Consider the following 15,580-nt stretch of genomic DNA (forward strand, 5'->3'; position numbering starts at 1 on the left):
TAACCTCCCTGTTCCTTTAGAGTGTGACGTCAGGTTGGGATCACATGCTCAAGCCGCCAGATTGCTCTATGTTTGTTGCAGGATCTGGATTCCGAAAACAGGAATGGCTACTTTGAAACAATTATTGTTATATTCCATAAATGAAGGGACACTTAAAAGTCACATGATGACTTCGGACTGTTAATATTAATAGGAGCCGGCTTTAAATGCTGCCAGTCGACCACTGCGGGTGAACATGGATATTCTTGGAAATTCAGTGTTCTCGGAAGATGTTTGCTCTTGGATATTACAACAGAAGCAAATGGAGCAGCTTTAACACCATATTTTAAACGTTTTTGGATTTTTGTTATTTTAAAGCAATATATTTTAGACACGCGCTTAGCTTTTTGAACAGTCTTGTTGTTTGAAAAAAGGATTAATTGTATCTTACTTTGAAAAAAGCTTGTCATCCGCCGTGCTGTTAGTTTTAGTTTTGAGTCTCAGGTAGGCTATCGTTGTATCGATTTTAGCAAGATAGGCGACTTTCAGACATGGCGGTGTGAACATTGTAGGAGCCTGTTTGTATATTTTAGGTGCGCCCATTGCAACCATGAGTTTATAACGTTAAAAAGGCAGTTTTAAAGTGATTTTAATTGAGACATAGAGGCTAGCGAATTCCACTGAAGATGAGGTCTTCGTTAGCTCCAGGCATTAAAGTCATTACCTCCTTCTCAAGAGACAGCTGGTAAGTAGCCCAACTATCTATCACATCAAACCGATACCGCTGATCACTTACAATAGCTAAATAATGGCTAGTTTCCATTGTAAACAAGGGGGAGAGGAATGTGTTTCACTCTAACTAACACTATTGTCATGTCAGTAACGTAAATTCTTCGACAGTGATTTGCCGGCTGAGATTGTTGCGACAGCAGGTCTTTGTTCCCAAAACAAGAGTTGCGTATGACAGTGTTTTTAGCCTTCCATATTGGCCAAATTCCTGCATTGGAGAGGCAGCGAAGTTTAGGCTTCAACATATGAGAAGCTGCTCAGTTCAGCACTAGTGCAGTCAGTCTGCTGATGAACTTCTGCTCTATTTGCAGATGTAGGCTATGTTCTTGCTATGGGCCTCCCTTAACCGCACTAGCCTACATTTGGAAATGTAAATAGGTAGTACAGTGCCTGTATTATGTGTCCTGTAACCGCTTCTCATTCAGTCCATGTGCTTTTCATAAATGTCCAAGCCTCAGGTCTACGTTGGCTACCTACCTTGCCTCATAATTACCTTACTGGCTAATCCATTTCTCAAATAATTATTGGAGTCAATTTATTTTAATCTCCTTCCCATGCGTTTTTATTTTATTTAGGTACAGAGGCTTCATTCTGTTCCTTACATTCCTGTTCTACACGAGTTATCATCTGTCTCGAAAACCTATCAGTGTGGTCAAGGTAAGAGATGTGACACACTGTCCCCTTTAGAAATGTCCGTGCTACTGATAGTGGTCATGCCACTGTGCTGCTGTAGACCTACCGGCTGGTAAACAAAAGTGATGGAGTCTTGTGAGCATGTCATGACAAACTTGCCATGTGTGATTATTGTAATTTTGTCAGACACGCACTTTTGGAAAGTTGATACAATCATGTCTTGTATGTTATCAGAGTCAACTGCACAGAAACTGTTCCAATGTCATTCGGCCTGCTGACTTGAATATCACCAACAATGACACCTGGTGTGACTGGGCTCCGTTTGGTGAGTTCTAGTGTCATCCCAACAGAGACAATTTCTACAATACATAAAATGCTTTATTCCTCTGCCAGGTGCTAGTTTACACACAGCAAATGCTTATGACTGAGCATCAGGTTGATCTTCTGTGCTTTATGTTTTTTCTTCTTCTTCTTCTCCAGACCAGGACAATTATCAAACACTTTTTGGAGCAGTCGACAACTCCTTCCTGGTCGCCTATGCCATTGGCATGTTTTTCAGGTATGGTGGTTCTACTACAGTCATATGCTCCACTTGACATTAGTGCCTTGGTGTGCTTTGCAGTTAGCCTGACTCTCGCCAGATCCTTGTAGTTCCGCCACGCCAAGGATCTGGTGAGAGTCAGGTTACTTTGCAGTGGCCTTGAGGTGTGCTTGCCTTTATCCCAACAGTGGCATCTTTGGAGAGCGGTTGCCGCTGCGCTACTACCTTAGTACCGGGATGATCCTCAGTGGGATCTTCACGTCGCTCTTCGGCCTGGGCTACTACTGGAACATCCACTCCATCTGGTACTACGCCTTTGTCCAGGTCAGCTGCGCGCCTCGCTTTTGAGATGCATTTGAAATTTCCGTTTTTTATTTTAGATACAGAATATAGAATAGAACATATAGAATACATTTATTGTCATTGCACATACTGTAACAACAAAATTAAATCGCACCTCCCTGTAATGCTGAGCAGGAAACACTTACACTCAGTAACAGGAAGAATAAATCATTATCGCACACAGTAAGCCAGAACGGAAGCTTTTATGTTTGTACTTCACTTATGCCACCACATCCTGTGCAAGTAGGCCACCAGCGGTAACTTTATGCATGGATGAAACTACACCTTTACAGTAGAGAATCACAATCAGAGTTACTCAATTGTTATTTTGTGGTTTAAACATCTAGTTGACAAGCGGATCAGTGGTGTTTTATGTGCTTTTTGTTTTGGTCTGACAATGTTAGTAGGCATAGTAACTGTCGCTAGAGCTCTATCGGCCCTATTCCTGACAGGTCCGTCCCTATCGGGCCTTCTAATGGGCACCATGCTGCAAGGAATGATCTTGCTGTTGAAGTGGCCTGCTGCTACTTACATCTGGGTCTTGGAGATGTAAATAGGCCTGACGATATCTAATTAGCCACTTCTGCATTTTGGCCGGCCCAATCAAGTTAGCGGCTGATTGTCGTACCACACGAATAACCAACTTCTTCTGCTGCTGGTTAAGAAATATCTGGGAGATTTTTAGGATGTGTTTTTCTCCGTTGCTGACTACATGACTCATGTTTATCCTACAATTTGAAATACAGTCATGTTCTATCCATGACCATGGCCACACAGTTCTTGTTAGGTCATGTTTGATGGAAAAATGAAAGACTCACTAGGAACAAGTATCACATGACTGTGACCAAGGTCAGATGGACAGAGTTTGGTTTGAGGCCAGGTCCCACTTGTTGTGAATCTATCTCTCTCTCTCTCCTCTCCCATAGGCTATGAATGGTTTGGTGCAGACAACAGGCTGGCCTGCAGTGGTAGCTTGCGTTGGAAACTGGTTCGGAAAGGGGAAGTGAGTGCATCTGTCTTTTGCTTGCTTGCTGCTTTCTCTATCTCCTCTCTCTCTCTCTCTCTCTCTTCAAATTCAAATTCAAAGTGCTTTTTTGGCATGACAAGCTCACTCATATTGCCAAAGCAGTTCTACAATAAATCTGAACATACACACATACATGTCAATAGATTTTCAGAAGAAGAAATCTCTCTATCTCTCTCTGTCATTCACTCACTCAGTCTCTCTCTCTCTTTCTCACACACACACACACACACACACACACCCTCTGTCACCTGACATAAGCCCTGCTGATCTTGCAGTATCAGTACCTGTATTTTCCAAAGCCACAACTGTGTGTCATTATAGCACATTTCTGTGATTTCACTTTGTGACTTTTCACTTGTGACTTTAATCAATTCTGCTAAAACAAGGGCATTTGTGACCATGTAATAGAGCAAACTATTGAACACGGTTCAAATAAGGATCTTTTACATAAACTGCTTTCTGATTGCTTCTATCAATCCTCTAGTGTGTAGATGAGCAAACTATTTCCACCACAAAGGTCACATGGTCCAGTGGTCATGATTCAGGAGGCTTGCAGCTGCATGGTTTCCTGTACTAGGAGCTACAGTACTATGGATGATGCTGCTGTCTGTCAGATAAACGAAAATAAATGGGGCAGCCGTGGTGTACTGGTTAGCGCATCGGGCTTGTAACCGGAGGGTTGCCGGTTCGATCCCCGACCAGTCCACCACGGCTGAAGTGCCCTTGAGCAAGGCACTTAACCCCTCACTGCTCCCCGAGCGCTGCTGGTTGGGCAGGCAGCTCACTGCTCTGGGTTGTGTGATTCACCTCACTGTGTGTTCACTGTGTGTTGTGTGTTCACTAATTCGGTTAAATTGGGTTAAATGCAGAGAACTGAATTTCCCTCACAGGATCAAAAAAGTATACAGGCTATTCTATTCTATTCTATTCTAAATGTGGACGGCGTTCTCAGTGGCTGGTTTTTGACGTTCCAGGCGAGGGTTCATCATGGGCGTCTGGAACTCCCACACGTCTGTGGGGAACATCTTGGGGTCGCTGATTGCTGGTGTGTTTGTGTCGTCCGCCTGGGGCTTGTCCTTCATTGTGCCTGGTATCATTATTGGCGCCACAGGAGTGTTATGCTTCTTCTTCCTGGTTGAACGTAAGTGAGCTGCTGGTCATGCACCGAGTTGATGAAGCATCTCTGATTGTTTGTGGACTGAGCTTGATAAAGTGATCAGACACTCACTTTTCTACAGCCATCGTACCATTGGCACAAACACTCATAATACACAAGGCCCTTTTCTTCAATGTAGTTCCTTAACAGACATCTTATTTGACATAATATGAAGAAAGCTGAAATGCTCAATGAAGCACACTCATATGTTTTATTATTATTCACACAGACCCCGAGGACGTCAACTGTACACCGCCACAGCATCATGTGAGTATGATGTATACAGCACCAGAATCTCACAAGCTACACATGACTGCTTTGGAATGCCTTTTCAACTGAAGCAGCCATCAGCTGATTTAGACCTGTCTGTCTTTCTGCCTCTGTGTGTGTGTGTCTGTGTGTCTGTGTCTCTCTCTGTCTGTCTGCCTGTCTGTTTACTTGCCTTTGTGTGTGTGTGTGTGTGTGTGTGTGTGTGTGTGTGTGTGTGTGTGTCTGTCTGTGTCTGTGTCTGTGTCTATGCACGCTCAAAGCAGGAGAGTGCAGAACAGGAGCCTCTGTTGCGGAACGCGTCCAGTAACGAGGAGATCTTCAGCAGTCCTCCGCCCGGCACGGCGCCCAGTGTGGTGGAGCGCTCGGAGGACACCGAGGCCATCAGCTTCTGCGGGGCCCTGAGAATCCCTGTGAGTTCGCCAAACGTGTTGTTATTAGTGGCAAAAATGCATACAAAACATACGTTGTTGTGTTTGTTGTGTCAAGTCAAGTCAAGTTTATTTATATAGCGCATTTCATACACAGAGGTCATTCAATGTGCTTTACATAAACAAAAACCAAACAGTAATAGCAGATAAAAGCATAGATGAGCAAAGAGTAGTAATAATAATAATAATAACTAGAAATGCAATTCCAAGGAATTACCAGTGCATGAAAAGGCAAAAATAGATAGATAATGTAGATATGGTTACTAAGGTGTAGCTAGGGTAAAAATGGTGGTTGCATAGTTTACAGAGAGTTGATAGTGTGAAGGTAGACAGTTTAAAGATGAAATGTTCCAGTTCTAACTTAACTAATGATTTCTATTCATGTTAAAATGTTGATTAGCTAACTTAGCTAATGATTTCTAGCAGTTACGCTAAAAATGCTTATTATGCTAGCAATGCTAACTTTACTAACAATGCTAACCAGGTTGATTAGCTAACTTAACCGATGATTTCTAGCAGTAATGCTAAAAATGCTAACTATGCTAACAATGCTAAATTTGCTAACAATGCTAACCAGGTTGATTAGCTAACTTAGTTGATGATTTTTTGCAGTTATGCTAAAAATGCTAACTATGCTAACAATGCTAACTATGCTAACCATGCTAACTAGTTAACTTGCTAGTGAGGACTTTTATTTTGAAACATTTGTTGCTAGGGTATCCATGGTGGCCACTATCAGGAAACAAGAAGTTACTGCAGTATAATCATGTTGGTTGCTATGGAAACGGTCATAAACACTTAATTTTAATAGTTGCTATGTTGGTTGCTAGGTACATGGAGGTTTCATGTAGTTGACTGGAGGCATAGTGGATGATAACTGACAGTTAGAATGGTTGAATAGTTCAATAGTTGAGTAGTTTCAGTGGTTAAATGATTTAATAGTGTATTATTGCAGTGAGGACCTTTATTTTGAAACAGTTGTGGACAGAGGAAGTAGTGAAACAGGATCTGTAGTCTTAATGAGATTGTATGCTTAAAGCCTGAGACAGAAGGTGCCTCTCATATATAGCGTTTACGCGTCCTCTCTCGCTCCTCACTGATCTCGTAAAGAATGATGGAGTGGCAACAATGGGATAGTCTAGCCCTTCTTTTATCTTTCTTTATGTAGATCATTGAGGATCGAGGAGCGAGGGAGGACATATAAACGCTGCTTGAGAGGGACCCACAGTAAATACTTTAAAAGTTGTATATAGTCTAATTAATGTTGATAGACAGAATGTTTAATGGATGTTGATAGGCAGATTGTTTAATAGATATTGATTGACAGTTTAATGGGTGGATGAGTGAATGGTCTGAAGAAGATGAATGGATAGAAGGTTGGATGGAATGTGCCTTATATTCTTGTTAAGAGAGACACTGATACAGCTCTCTGAGAGTAGTTGACACAGGTGTAATCAATTTAACTGGCTAGTCTTAAGAGAGCCAGTGTACTCTTAAAGCCTGAGACAGAGTAAATAATTTAAAAGTTTAATGTAGATAGTCTAATTAATGTTGATAGACAGAGAGTTTAATGGATGTTGATAGGCAGATTGTTTAATGGATGTTGATAGACAGTTTAATGGGTGGATGAGTGAATGGTCTGAAGAAGATGAATGGATAGAATGTTGGATGGAATGTGCCTTATATTCTTGTAGAATGGAGAGACACAGCTCTCTACTGAGAGTAGTGGATACAGATACAGGTGTAATCAATTTAACTGGCTAGTCTTAAGAGAGCCAGCCTGAGACAGAGTAGATTGTTTAAAAGTTGAATGTAGAGCGTCTAATTGATGTTGACAGGCAGACTGTTTAGAATGGGTGGATGAGTGAATGGTTTGAAGAAGATGAATGGATATAAAGTTGGATGGAATTAGGAGGACTTATTTTGATACTGTTGTGCGCAGAGGATACAGGGGAACAGAATATGTAGTCTTCAGAGAGATTGTATGCACTTGTATGAGATTGTATGCTCTAGCCTGAGAGAAACTGACAGTTGGTGCCCAGGTGGCCGGCCACCTGGCGTAAGATTCTAATTGCTGCCGTGATGTCATAATGAGCAATGTTAAGTCTATGGGGGAAATTGTAATAGTTTTTAACTAATAGTTTAAAAAGTATAAAAGTTACAAAGTTGAAAAATACAAAGCCCACATCGCGTAAGTAAGACCTACGCGACAAAATTTGAATGGAGTTTCTACGTTAAGCGGTTGAAGCTGAATTGCGTGCGTTAGAAGAAGAATAATAAGAAGAAGCAGAAGACCGAGGAAGAACAGTACAGTGCATTTTCATGCACTGTAATGATAATAGTAATAATAATGAAATAAAAAATAAAAAGAAAGCAATAAAGAATAATTAACATAAAAGACTTAAGGTGGAATAACTAGAAGACAGGTTTGTTTTTAACAGATAGACTTTGCCAGAGTCTAATTTAGCAAACCAGTGATAGTGATCCTTCTCAAACACCCAGAGCTCTTGCCACTCTTTTGTCTGTATACTGCTCCTTTCTTTTTGACACCTGTATTCCTTTAGTGTACTCAGAGAGGGGGGAATACTCAAGGGAAAAATCATATTCGCAGTGTTTTTTCCATTAACCCCAGATGTAATTAGTCATCCAGGCATGTCAAATGAAGTCTATTTTAAGTTTAAAAAGTGTGTGTGTGTGTGTGTGTGTGTGTGTGTGTGTGTGTGTGTGTGTGCGTGTGTGTGCACTGTGCATGAATGCAGTATGTAAAATTGTAACCATCCTTTAACTAAACTCGCATCATACCTCATCTCCTCTTCCCTCAGGGTGTTGTTGAATTCTCCCTGTGTCTCCTGTTTGCCAAGCTGGTCAGCTACACCTTCCTCTATTGGCTACCTCTATATATCGCAAATGTCGGTAAGAGGAACAGATTCATACGCCATCTTCTCTTTTCATATCCTTAGTTGTCATATCTTTGTGGCCTATTTATACTTGAAGCCAGATGGCACATGGCATAGTCATCTCAATAACAGTGATGGCAACAATACAGTATTTACTGTCTTTGTAGCTCTGTCCTTGTAGCATAGCCTAATAGTCATGTTATCACCTGTTAAAATGTCAAAGGAACAGCCCAAAATTTTAGGTTGGCAGTACAGGCATACTGTACCGAAAGTTAACCTGAATTGTGACTTAAAATCTGAGGTACACACCGAACTGTGATTTTTTGTGTGTGTGTGTGTACTGTTACACCCCTAGCATGTTTTAAAACAATAGGCAATGAATGTGTAACAATGTGTAATGAAAGGCTTTTAAACATATAACCCACATGAGTGCCCCAGATTTAAACATTTAAACCTTTTGTCCTTGTAGCTCAGTTTGACCCCAAAGCAGCAGGAGACATGTCGACCTTATTTGATGTTGGAGGAATTATAGGTAAGTTTGTCGCTTCACCTTTGACCCAAATGGAGTTAACTGCATGTCCAGTGTGTGTGCATAGTCCTCCCCTAATGTTATATTGTAGATGGTGCTGTTTAAAAAGAATCAGTTTTCATCTTCGGAGGTAGCCAGACACGGTCACTGATTATGGCAGCCACTTGTTGAACGATCTTTATCTTTATTAAACCTTGATCTTTAATACTGTATTGAAATATGCATATTCCCTTATAGTCCCTTATGGCCTGGTCAGATTACACGATATCAGCCCGATTTTGGCCCGAATTTGTCGTGACCGACAAGTTTACAGCGTCGTATCTGATTTCAAATGGTCGGGCACGACCTCCAACGCGGAGTGAATCTTCTGTGTCATGCTTCAGGACTTGGGATTTGTCGTTCACGACGTTCTAAAACAGCCCGACAAAAAGAAAGGCTTGTCAGAAATTTGACGGGAGTCATATGACGCGACCGATGCTTTCGGTGTATGTGGCCACTCTCCCGACCAAGACGCGGAGAGGTTTTCATGGTTCTAAAATCGTATAGTGTGACATGGTAGATCGTAAACGACAATCGTGAGCGACAAAAAAATCGCATAGTCTGACCCTGCCATCATAGAGGCAATGCTTCAGGTGGAATGTGGCACCTTATCTGGATGCTTAATGTGTCGTGTCCTATGTTATGTGTGTTAAGGGGGGATCATGGCACCCTATCTGGATGCTTAATGTGTCGTGTCCTATGTTATGTGTGTTAAGGGGGGATCATGGCAGGGGTGGTGTCCGACTACACCGGAGGAAGAGCCTCCACCTGCTGTGTTATGCTGATCTTTGCTGCCCCAATGGTGAGTGTGCTCAGTTGAACAAGTCTTAACGAGTTAAAGATACATTATGCAAGATTTTTAGCTTTACAAAACCGATGGTTTGCGATATACTACTAATGATGTAATTCACTAATTCAATACATTTCCTTGCACAACAGTTTGCAGCGCTCTGTTGGTAGTGCATGATTCATGCATTGCTAGGATTAGGAAGTATTTTATGCTTTGCAAGACATATTCATACTCTGCACAAAAGAGTAAGCGAAGGAAGTGGAGCATGTTCTGCTGAGCTGTTCTGCTGAGCTGTTGTGCTGTTAGAGCACTGAACTCATATCAGTCACATGTTCATATTTAAGACGGAAGTTCAATTGGCAAGAACTGTTAGTAGCAATGTGATATTATGAAGGGGCGTGTGATCTCATGGATTATTATTGTCTAGCATCAGAAAGCCTTTTTTCATTTTACTGCTATTTACTGCTACTAGTGCAGAGCCCGTAGATGTGGCATTTTTTGTTTGTATAACATGAAATTGCTACACACTGCACACACTCGTGCCATTAGGATGACGCCCATCAAATTTGAGAGCAGTCGGATGAGTGGTTCGAGAGTTATGCGTGGAACAGACAGACATTCTTTGCATTACTAGATAGATGTACTGCTATGACAAGGAAAGCAGTCTCTTTTATGCTCTGTGGTGAATGTGAGAAAAGTACTGACTAGCTGAGCAGCATGAATGAGAGAGAAGAAGCCATTGGCCACATTTCTTGTGTCTAGTATCGGCGGCAGCAGCGGCCGCACTTTCAAGGGCAGGTGTCAAGGCCCCGCGAGAGCGCGCCAGTCATTTTTCACCTCCGCTTCAAGTGTGCGTTGGGATTCGAGCCCAGGTGAAGAGTGGCACGCCCGTCTGAACGCACGCCTCCGTTTACCAGCCGCTCTGTGCAAACAACTGTGTTAGGATGATCTGTAGGCCTCTCTCCGGCTGGGAGACCTCTAACATCTTGTGTTTTTTTTGTCCCCTCCAGCTCTTTCTTTACAACCATGTCGGCCAGAACGGTGTGCCAACCACCATCGGTAAATTCTCTCTTTTTTGTGTTTTTATAAAAAAATCAAATAAAAAAAAAACCATGTAGTCCATCAACTTTTTATCAGTCAAATCAACTGTGCTAAACTGACACATTTGAGACACCAGTCAAGGGTTATGTTGCTGTTACATAACACTAGTTTTCCAATCTGTTTGTGCTATTGATTGATTCACTGCATGCATTCCCTGAGTGACATCCCTCAGTGATGATTACAGTTATTAGTGTGTGTAATGATGTGTTTGTATGGATCCCACCGCATGCTCAACTGGCGTGGTGACTGAATGGTGTCTAATGACGACCTCTCTCTCTCTCTCTCTCTCTCTCTCTCTCTCTCTCTCTCTCTCTCTCTCTCTCTCTCTGTCAGGCATGTTGCTTGTGTGTGGAGCGCTGGTCAATGGCCCTTACGCCCTGATCACTACGGCTGTGTCAGCTGACCTGGTAAGCTCTGCCGCCTGAGTCCCATGTGCACGATAGGTCAGCTCATGTCTGATGTTTGGGCAGTTTGAACTGGACTCAGATTAAGGGCCTCTCTCTCACTTTTTCCCCCTCCTTCCTCATCTGCAGGGAACCCACGAGTGTCTGAGAGGAAACTCCAGAGCTTTATCGACAGTAACGGCTATTATTGACGGAACGGGATCCATAGGTAAGAGGGACAGAATGGGCTGTTATCTGCTCCAATTAGTGAGCTTGGGACATATGAAACAATAACAATTAATACACCAATTCATATGTTTGTCTACTTGTTTCACAGTTAATCCCATTTTCCCATTTGAGCCACCATAGAGCTAGTCAGTTCAGTCCACAAACATGGTCTAGAGACGCACCTTAGATAGTATTTCAAAGAGAAGGGAACAGGAATTTTTCCTTTCATATATTTGTTTTTTCTGAATAAGGTGCTGTGTCCATCAAACACGTTTTTTGCGCCGATGGCGACAATTTTCAATATAAAGTCTATGTAGCTCAGCGTTCACAGCGCTGAGCGCCCTCGGCGGAAAAAAGCTCTCGGCGCTGACCGTTTTTTACCGCAGCGCTCAGAGCGCTCAAGTTGAAATCTGTTCAACTTTTAGAACAGCGCCAGGCTCGTCAATGTCACTTCTCATTATAAACCGTCTCTGGTTTTGGTAACTTAGCAACAATAAACACTTAAAAGGAGGTTGAGGGCGCTCTGGCTGTAAAAAACGTGTTTGGTGGACACAGCACCTAAAGGTAACAGGTCCAAGCATACACTTGTGGCAAAATGGCAATGAGATTGACTTGGGGAGTAGCATCAGATGCCACAGGCAAACTTGACACAGGCCAGTGGAATCTGTGACGCTGAGGAAACTCATTGACTTGGGCCCATGTCATTTGCCCAGTGTGGGCTGTGGGCCTCAGCCTGTGGATATGGGCGTTTATCCATATGCACCACTGTCAAAGCTTAGCGCTTTGTTTAAGCACATTAGAATGGTTAGAATTCAGTGTTTTCTTGGTAATCTTTTTCACGTTGGAACAAAGATCACTGGCATCTCATGGATTGCATTGGGTCAAGAACACACAGGCTTGTTATTGAGCTCTTCTTGTTTTATTTGTTGCACATGTCCTTAAGCATTATCAGAAATGAATTTCTTTAAGTCCATATTGACTTTCCCTGGCCTTCTGCTGGGTCTTGGTTCTACCCATTACTATAATGTAAATTAATTAACTAACAGATCATTAGATACATTTCTAGCTCTCTGCACAAATCCTGTTCATGCTTAATAATTGCTCGGCAGGAACAGTAATATATTTCATGGAAGTGTCTTGTGTTTTGTCAATACAATGTTTGAGCACCACATCTGGTTCACTGGTTGTAATTTGCCAAGGCTTTTGCTCTTGCGCAACATCTCCACTAAGACTCCATGTTTGCTGAACGTCCACCAGGTGCTGCCCTTGGCCCTCTATTGGCCGGCGTCATCTCACCTACGGGCTGGAACAACGTTTTCTACATGCTCATCACCTCCGACTGCCTGGCCTGTTTGGTGAGGGACCGTTTGAAAATGTTCTCTGTAATAGTGTGTGTGTGTGTGTGTGTGTGTGTCTCTCTCTCTCTCTCTCTCTCTCTCTCTCTCTACCTCTCTCTACCTCTGGCTGTGTGTGTGTGTCTCTCTACCTCTGGCAGTGTGTGTGTGTGTATCTATCTATCTGTCTGTCTGTCTCTCTAACTGTATCTGTGTGTGTGTGTGTGTTTGTTTCAGCTGCTCTCGCGACTGGTGTATAAGGAGATAAGGGGGTGGTGTGGATATCACACAAGGATGAGAGGGTAAGCACTTCCACCTCCGCTAGCTATCTCCTGAGAGATAACAGAGCTGGCACAGCAAATGTGTACATCAGGAGTTGAGGAGTGGAAACCGTAGGCCCAGTAGGGCCATCTGTCCAAACTCCATGTAGGGCAGCTTCCTGTTTAGTAGATGTTTGGTTGACCGAAAACCCGACTGAATCCACCCAGCTGAAATGCACAGAAGAGTGCAGTCATGAGAGTCCACATGAGATGAACGCATGGACGCAGTGTGTTATTCTTGTGTGATCCAATACTTTTCTAAGGCGGCACTATTTTTAACTGCAGCCTGGCCCCAGTGCAAAGTCCGTTTTACTGAATAGTGCTGTGAGGGACAAGGGGCCTTTGAACAGTCAATGTAACATCTGTCTCAAAGACACATCAGTTAGTCATCCGGCGGTTTTCACTGGCTGGAAAAAAAAGAAAAAGAAAAATGTTAATATCACTCACATGCATTCATTGACTGAATTAAGAACCCTTCTGTAGGTCTTGGGAGTTAGCAATGGCTTGTACATAGAGACCAGCCTCTCTGTTTTCTGCTGAAAAGAGGCAGCCAACTAGCACAGACCCCTTTAGCCACCAGCACATGCCATTCTGCAGAGCCCCCAATATCTAATGTTACACAAGCTTACTGTAACTATTTTAATCAGACTATTCAGATATCAAAGCCCATTTGCAGGAGATGCATTTCAGGGTGCCGTTTTCTTCACCTAGGTGAGGGACGGATCAACAAGTCCTGAAGTGTGCGTCTAATTCTGATGGCGAGCTAGACGGGTAGAGCCCCCAGCTCATTAATAGATCTCAAGCAACGGCATAGCTGATGCTCGATATTAACACACTCAATGAGGAACCAGTGCTTGAATGATTGAGAATCCTCTTATTACCATCCCCCCCCCCCCCCAAAAAAAAGGTTATTATAAAATAGTCACTCTGTTATGATAAGTGAGTTTTCATTATGCTGTATAACTACTAGTTGGCCCATTATTCTGTGGACTAGGCTTGTGAAGGTTCCAATCAGCCAGTGCTTGATATATCCATTAGTTGAAATGGCCCCTTCCTTTTTGATCAAGCACTGTTGATAAATTCATACAGCAATATTGATGACCATCAAAATACAATTCTGAGAGAACCTCACAAGTGCGGTCACGGTACACGAAGGAGAAGTGTAAAGATAGATGTTTTATCATAAAGCTGTCAGTTTCCTAAAAACGCCTAACAAGTCAGCTGTTGCTGTTGCTGGAGGGTAATGACCCCGGTTCATTTGGCACACGTGAGCATGTGGAAAGAGACCCGTGCAAAGCCCTTCTGGCCCTGATGCCTAATGTCACTCATTGCTGTGCATTTTAAACCAGTGGAATAATGGCCTGTGCCCAGCACATGCTGCACAAGTCTGCTTTTCAGCACGCTGCTTTTCTGACAGTGTGGCCGACACAGGCGTGGACTATTATTTGAGCTGAATGTGGGTTTTGATGGAACTTGGTTCCAGTCTTAATAAAAAGCTAATTCCGTGCAGTGAGTGGTACCATTCGGGTGGCAGCTGGTGGAAATATTGTGGGTGTGACTTAATGACTTGGTGACTTATGACTTAGTGGGGTTTTTTTGTTTTTGTTGTTTTTTCATGTTATTGGATGAGTTCTAGTAACATCAAGATTTTCTATCAAATGGCACAATTTATCGCCTTGTATAATATAAAGCGCCTTATTAAAAACGTGCAAAATCAACAGAGAACTCTACCTTAACCTCACAATTTGCTACACTGTGGACATATGCGAGAGCTTATCAAAACACTGTGTGTAACCATCTGGCCGACCAGAAGGACTAACGCAGACAGTAAACATATGGAGTTAGCCTCAGTATCCTGTCTCTCCGGCCCCACCCACTATCAATCTTCTCCCACCACACTCGCAATTATGCTGCACAGTGTGCAGGATCCCAGCCACTGCCTGGAAGCGTTGCTGACCACTTTGAACAGACAATTAAAAAGTGGAGAATTTTCATCCTGAGTTGGAAGGTAGCGTAACCGTGTTGGTAAGCTACCAAAGGCCAGTAGAAGGATGCTGCTGGGAATTCTGCTTTTTTTTTGTCCAGCTGCCTCTATTTGTTTGGGTTATCATTTTTCAAAGAGGAGGAAGAATTTATTTCACGTAACAACTGGTTTATTTTCGTTTGAAACAGCCATCCTTTGTAAGCTCGGGGATTGCAACAGTTGATGGGGCATAATGATTCACATTCCTGTCTCTGTTACAGGTTTAAAGAAATCTGAGGCAGTAAGCAAGCAACAGAGGCCTTCACTTCAGCACAGGACTTCCTATCACCAGCAGAACAGATGAAGGGACCACATTTTGAAACCACAAACACCAGCAGGCCGTTCGTGAATACCAAATACCTCATACAGCTCTCTTGCAACTCTCACTTACTCATTCCCACATTCGGGCCCTTGAGCTAAACTGTGGAGATTGACTCTGGCAGGGGTTTGAGGGGATGTTATGCAACCACGGTGCTTCATATCTGTAACACTGCAGGTCCTTGTTAGCAATATGTTAAGAGACTTACATACTTCAAATTGGTGTTGGAACAAATTCATTTGGTAAAATCAGGTCAGGGAGGGTTTAAAAGAGTCGTCAGTATACTGAAAGACTTAAAGAAAGGGGGACAAAAGGGTTTTTTTATTAATGTTTTTATTAATGAGTGTTTTTACAAACTAATTTATCTCTCTTGATGTGCCTCCCTCTCTACCTGATTCAAATCCAGCCTGTACTTTTATCATTAAAATGGCCTTTTTGTGCGATTCCTTAAA

The 15,580-nt window shown here is 42.6% G+C and overlaps 1 protein-coding gene across 2 annotated transcripts; it reads left to right on the forward strand.

Annotated features, from left to right (window-relative positions):
* The first annotated feature begins 55 nt into the window (after positions 1-55).
* On the forward strand, positions 56-15,580 carry slc37a2 (solute carrier family 37 member 2). Of its 2 annotated transcripts, none has more exons than XM_062536120.1 (18): positions 56-724; positions 1,344-1,425; positions 1,636-1,726; positions 1,882-1,960; positions 2,131-2,266; positions 3,211-3,287; positions 4,286-4,452; positions 4,697-4,734; positions 4,998-5,147; positions 7,988-8,078; positions 8,532-8,594; positions 9,347-9,432; positions 10,431-10,479; positions 10,855-10,928; positions 11,055-11,133; positions 12,390-12,487; positions 12,704-12,768; positions 15,031-15,580. In XM_062536120.1, exons 1-18 carry the CDS (start codon positions 666-668, stop codon positions 15,044-15,046), a joined length of 1,500 nt encoding a protein of 499 aa, XP_062392104.1. In that variant the 5' UTR covers positions 56-665; the 3' UTR covers positions 15,047-15,580. The 2 variants fall into 2 exon arrangements, with proteins under 2 accessions (XP_062392104.1, XP_062392105.1); XM_062536121.1 differs by having other exon boundaries at positions 5,001-5,147.

Source organism: Sardina pilchardus, chromosome 5 (assembly GCF_963854185.1).
Source record: "Sardina pilchardus chromosome 5, fSarPil1.1, whole genome shotgun sequence".
Taxonomy (NCBI): Eukaryota; Metazoa; Chordata; class Actinopteri; order Clupeiformes; family Clupeidae; genus Sardina; species Sardina pilchardus.

Excerpts from the sequence above, each read along its gene's own strand:
- slc37a2 (XM_062536120.1), top strand. The coding sequence starts at position 666 with ATGAGGTCTTCGTTAGCTCCAGGCATTAAAGTCATTACCTCCTTCTCA. Across the intron at positions 725-1,343 it reads TCCTTCTCAAGAGACAGCTG|GTACAGAGGCTTCATTCTGT; the intron begins GTAAGTAGCCCA and ends TATTTTATTTAG. Across the intron at positions 9,433-10,430 it reads TGATCTTTGCTGCCCCAATG|CTCTTTCTTTACAACCATGT; the intron begins GTGAGTGTGCTC and ends TGTCCCCTCCAG.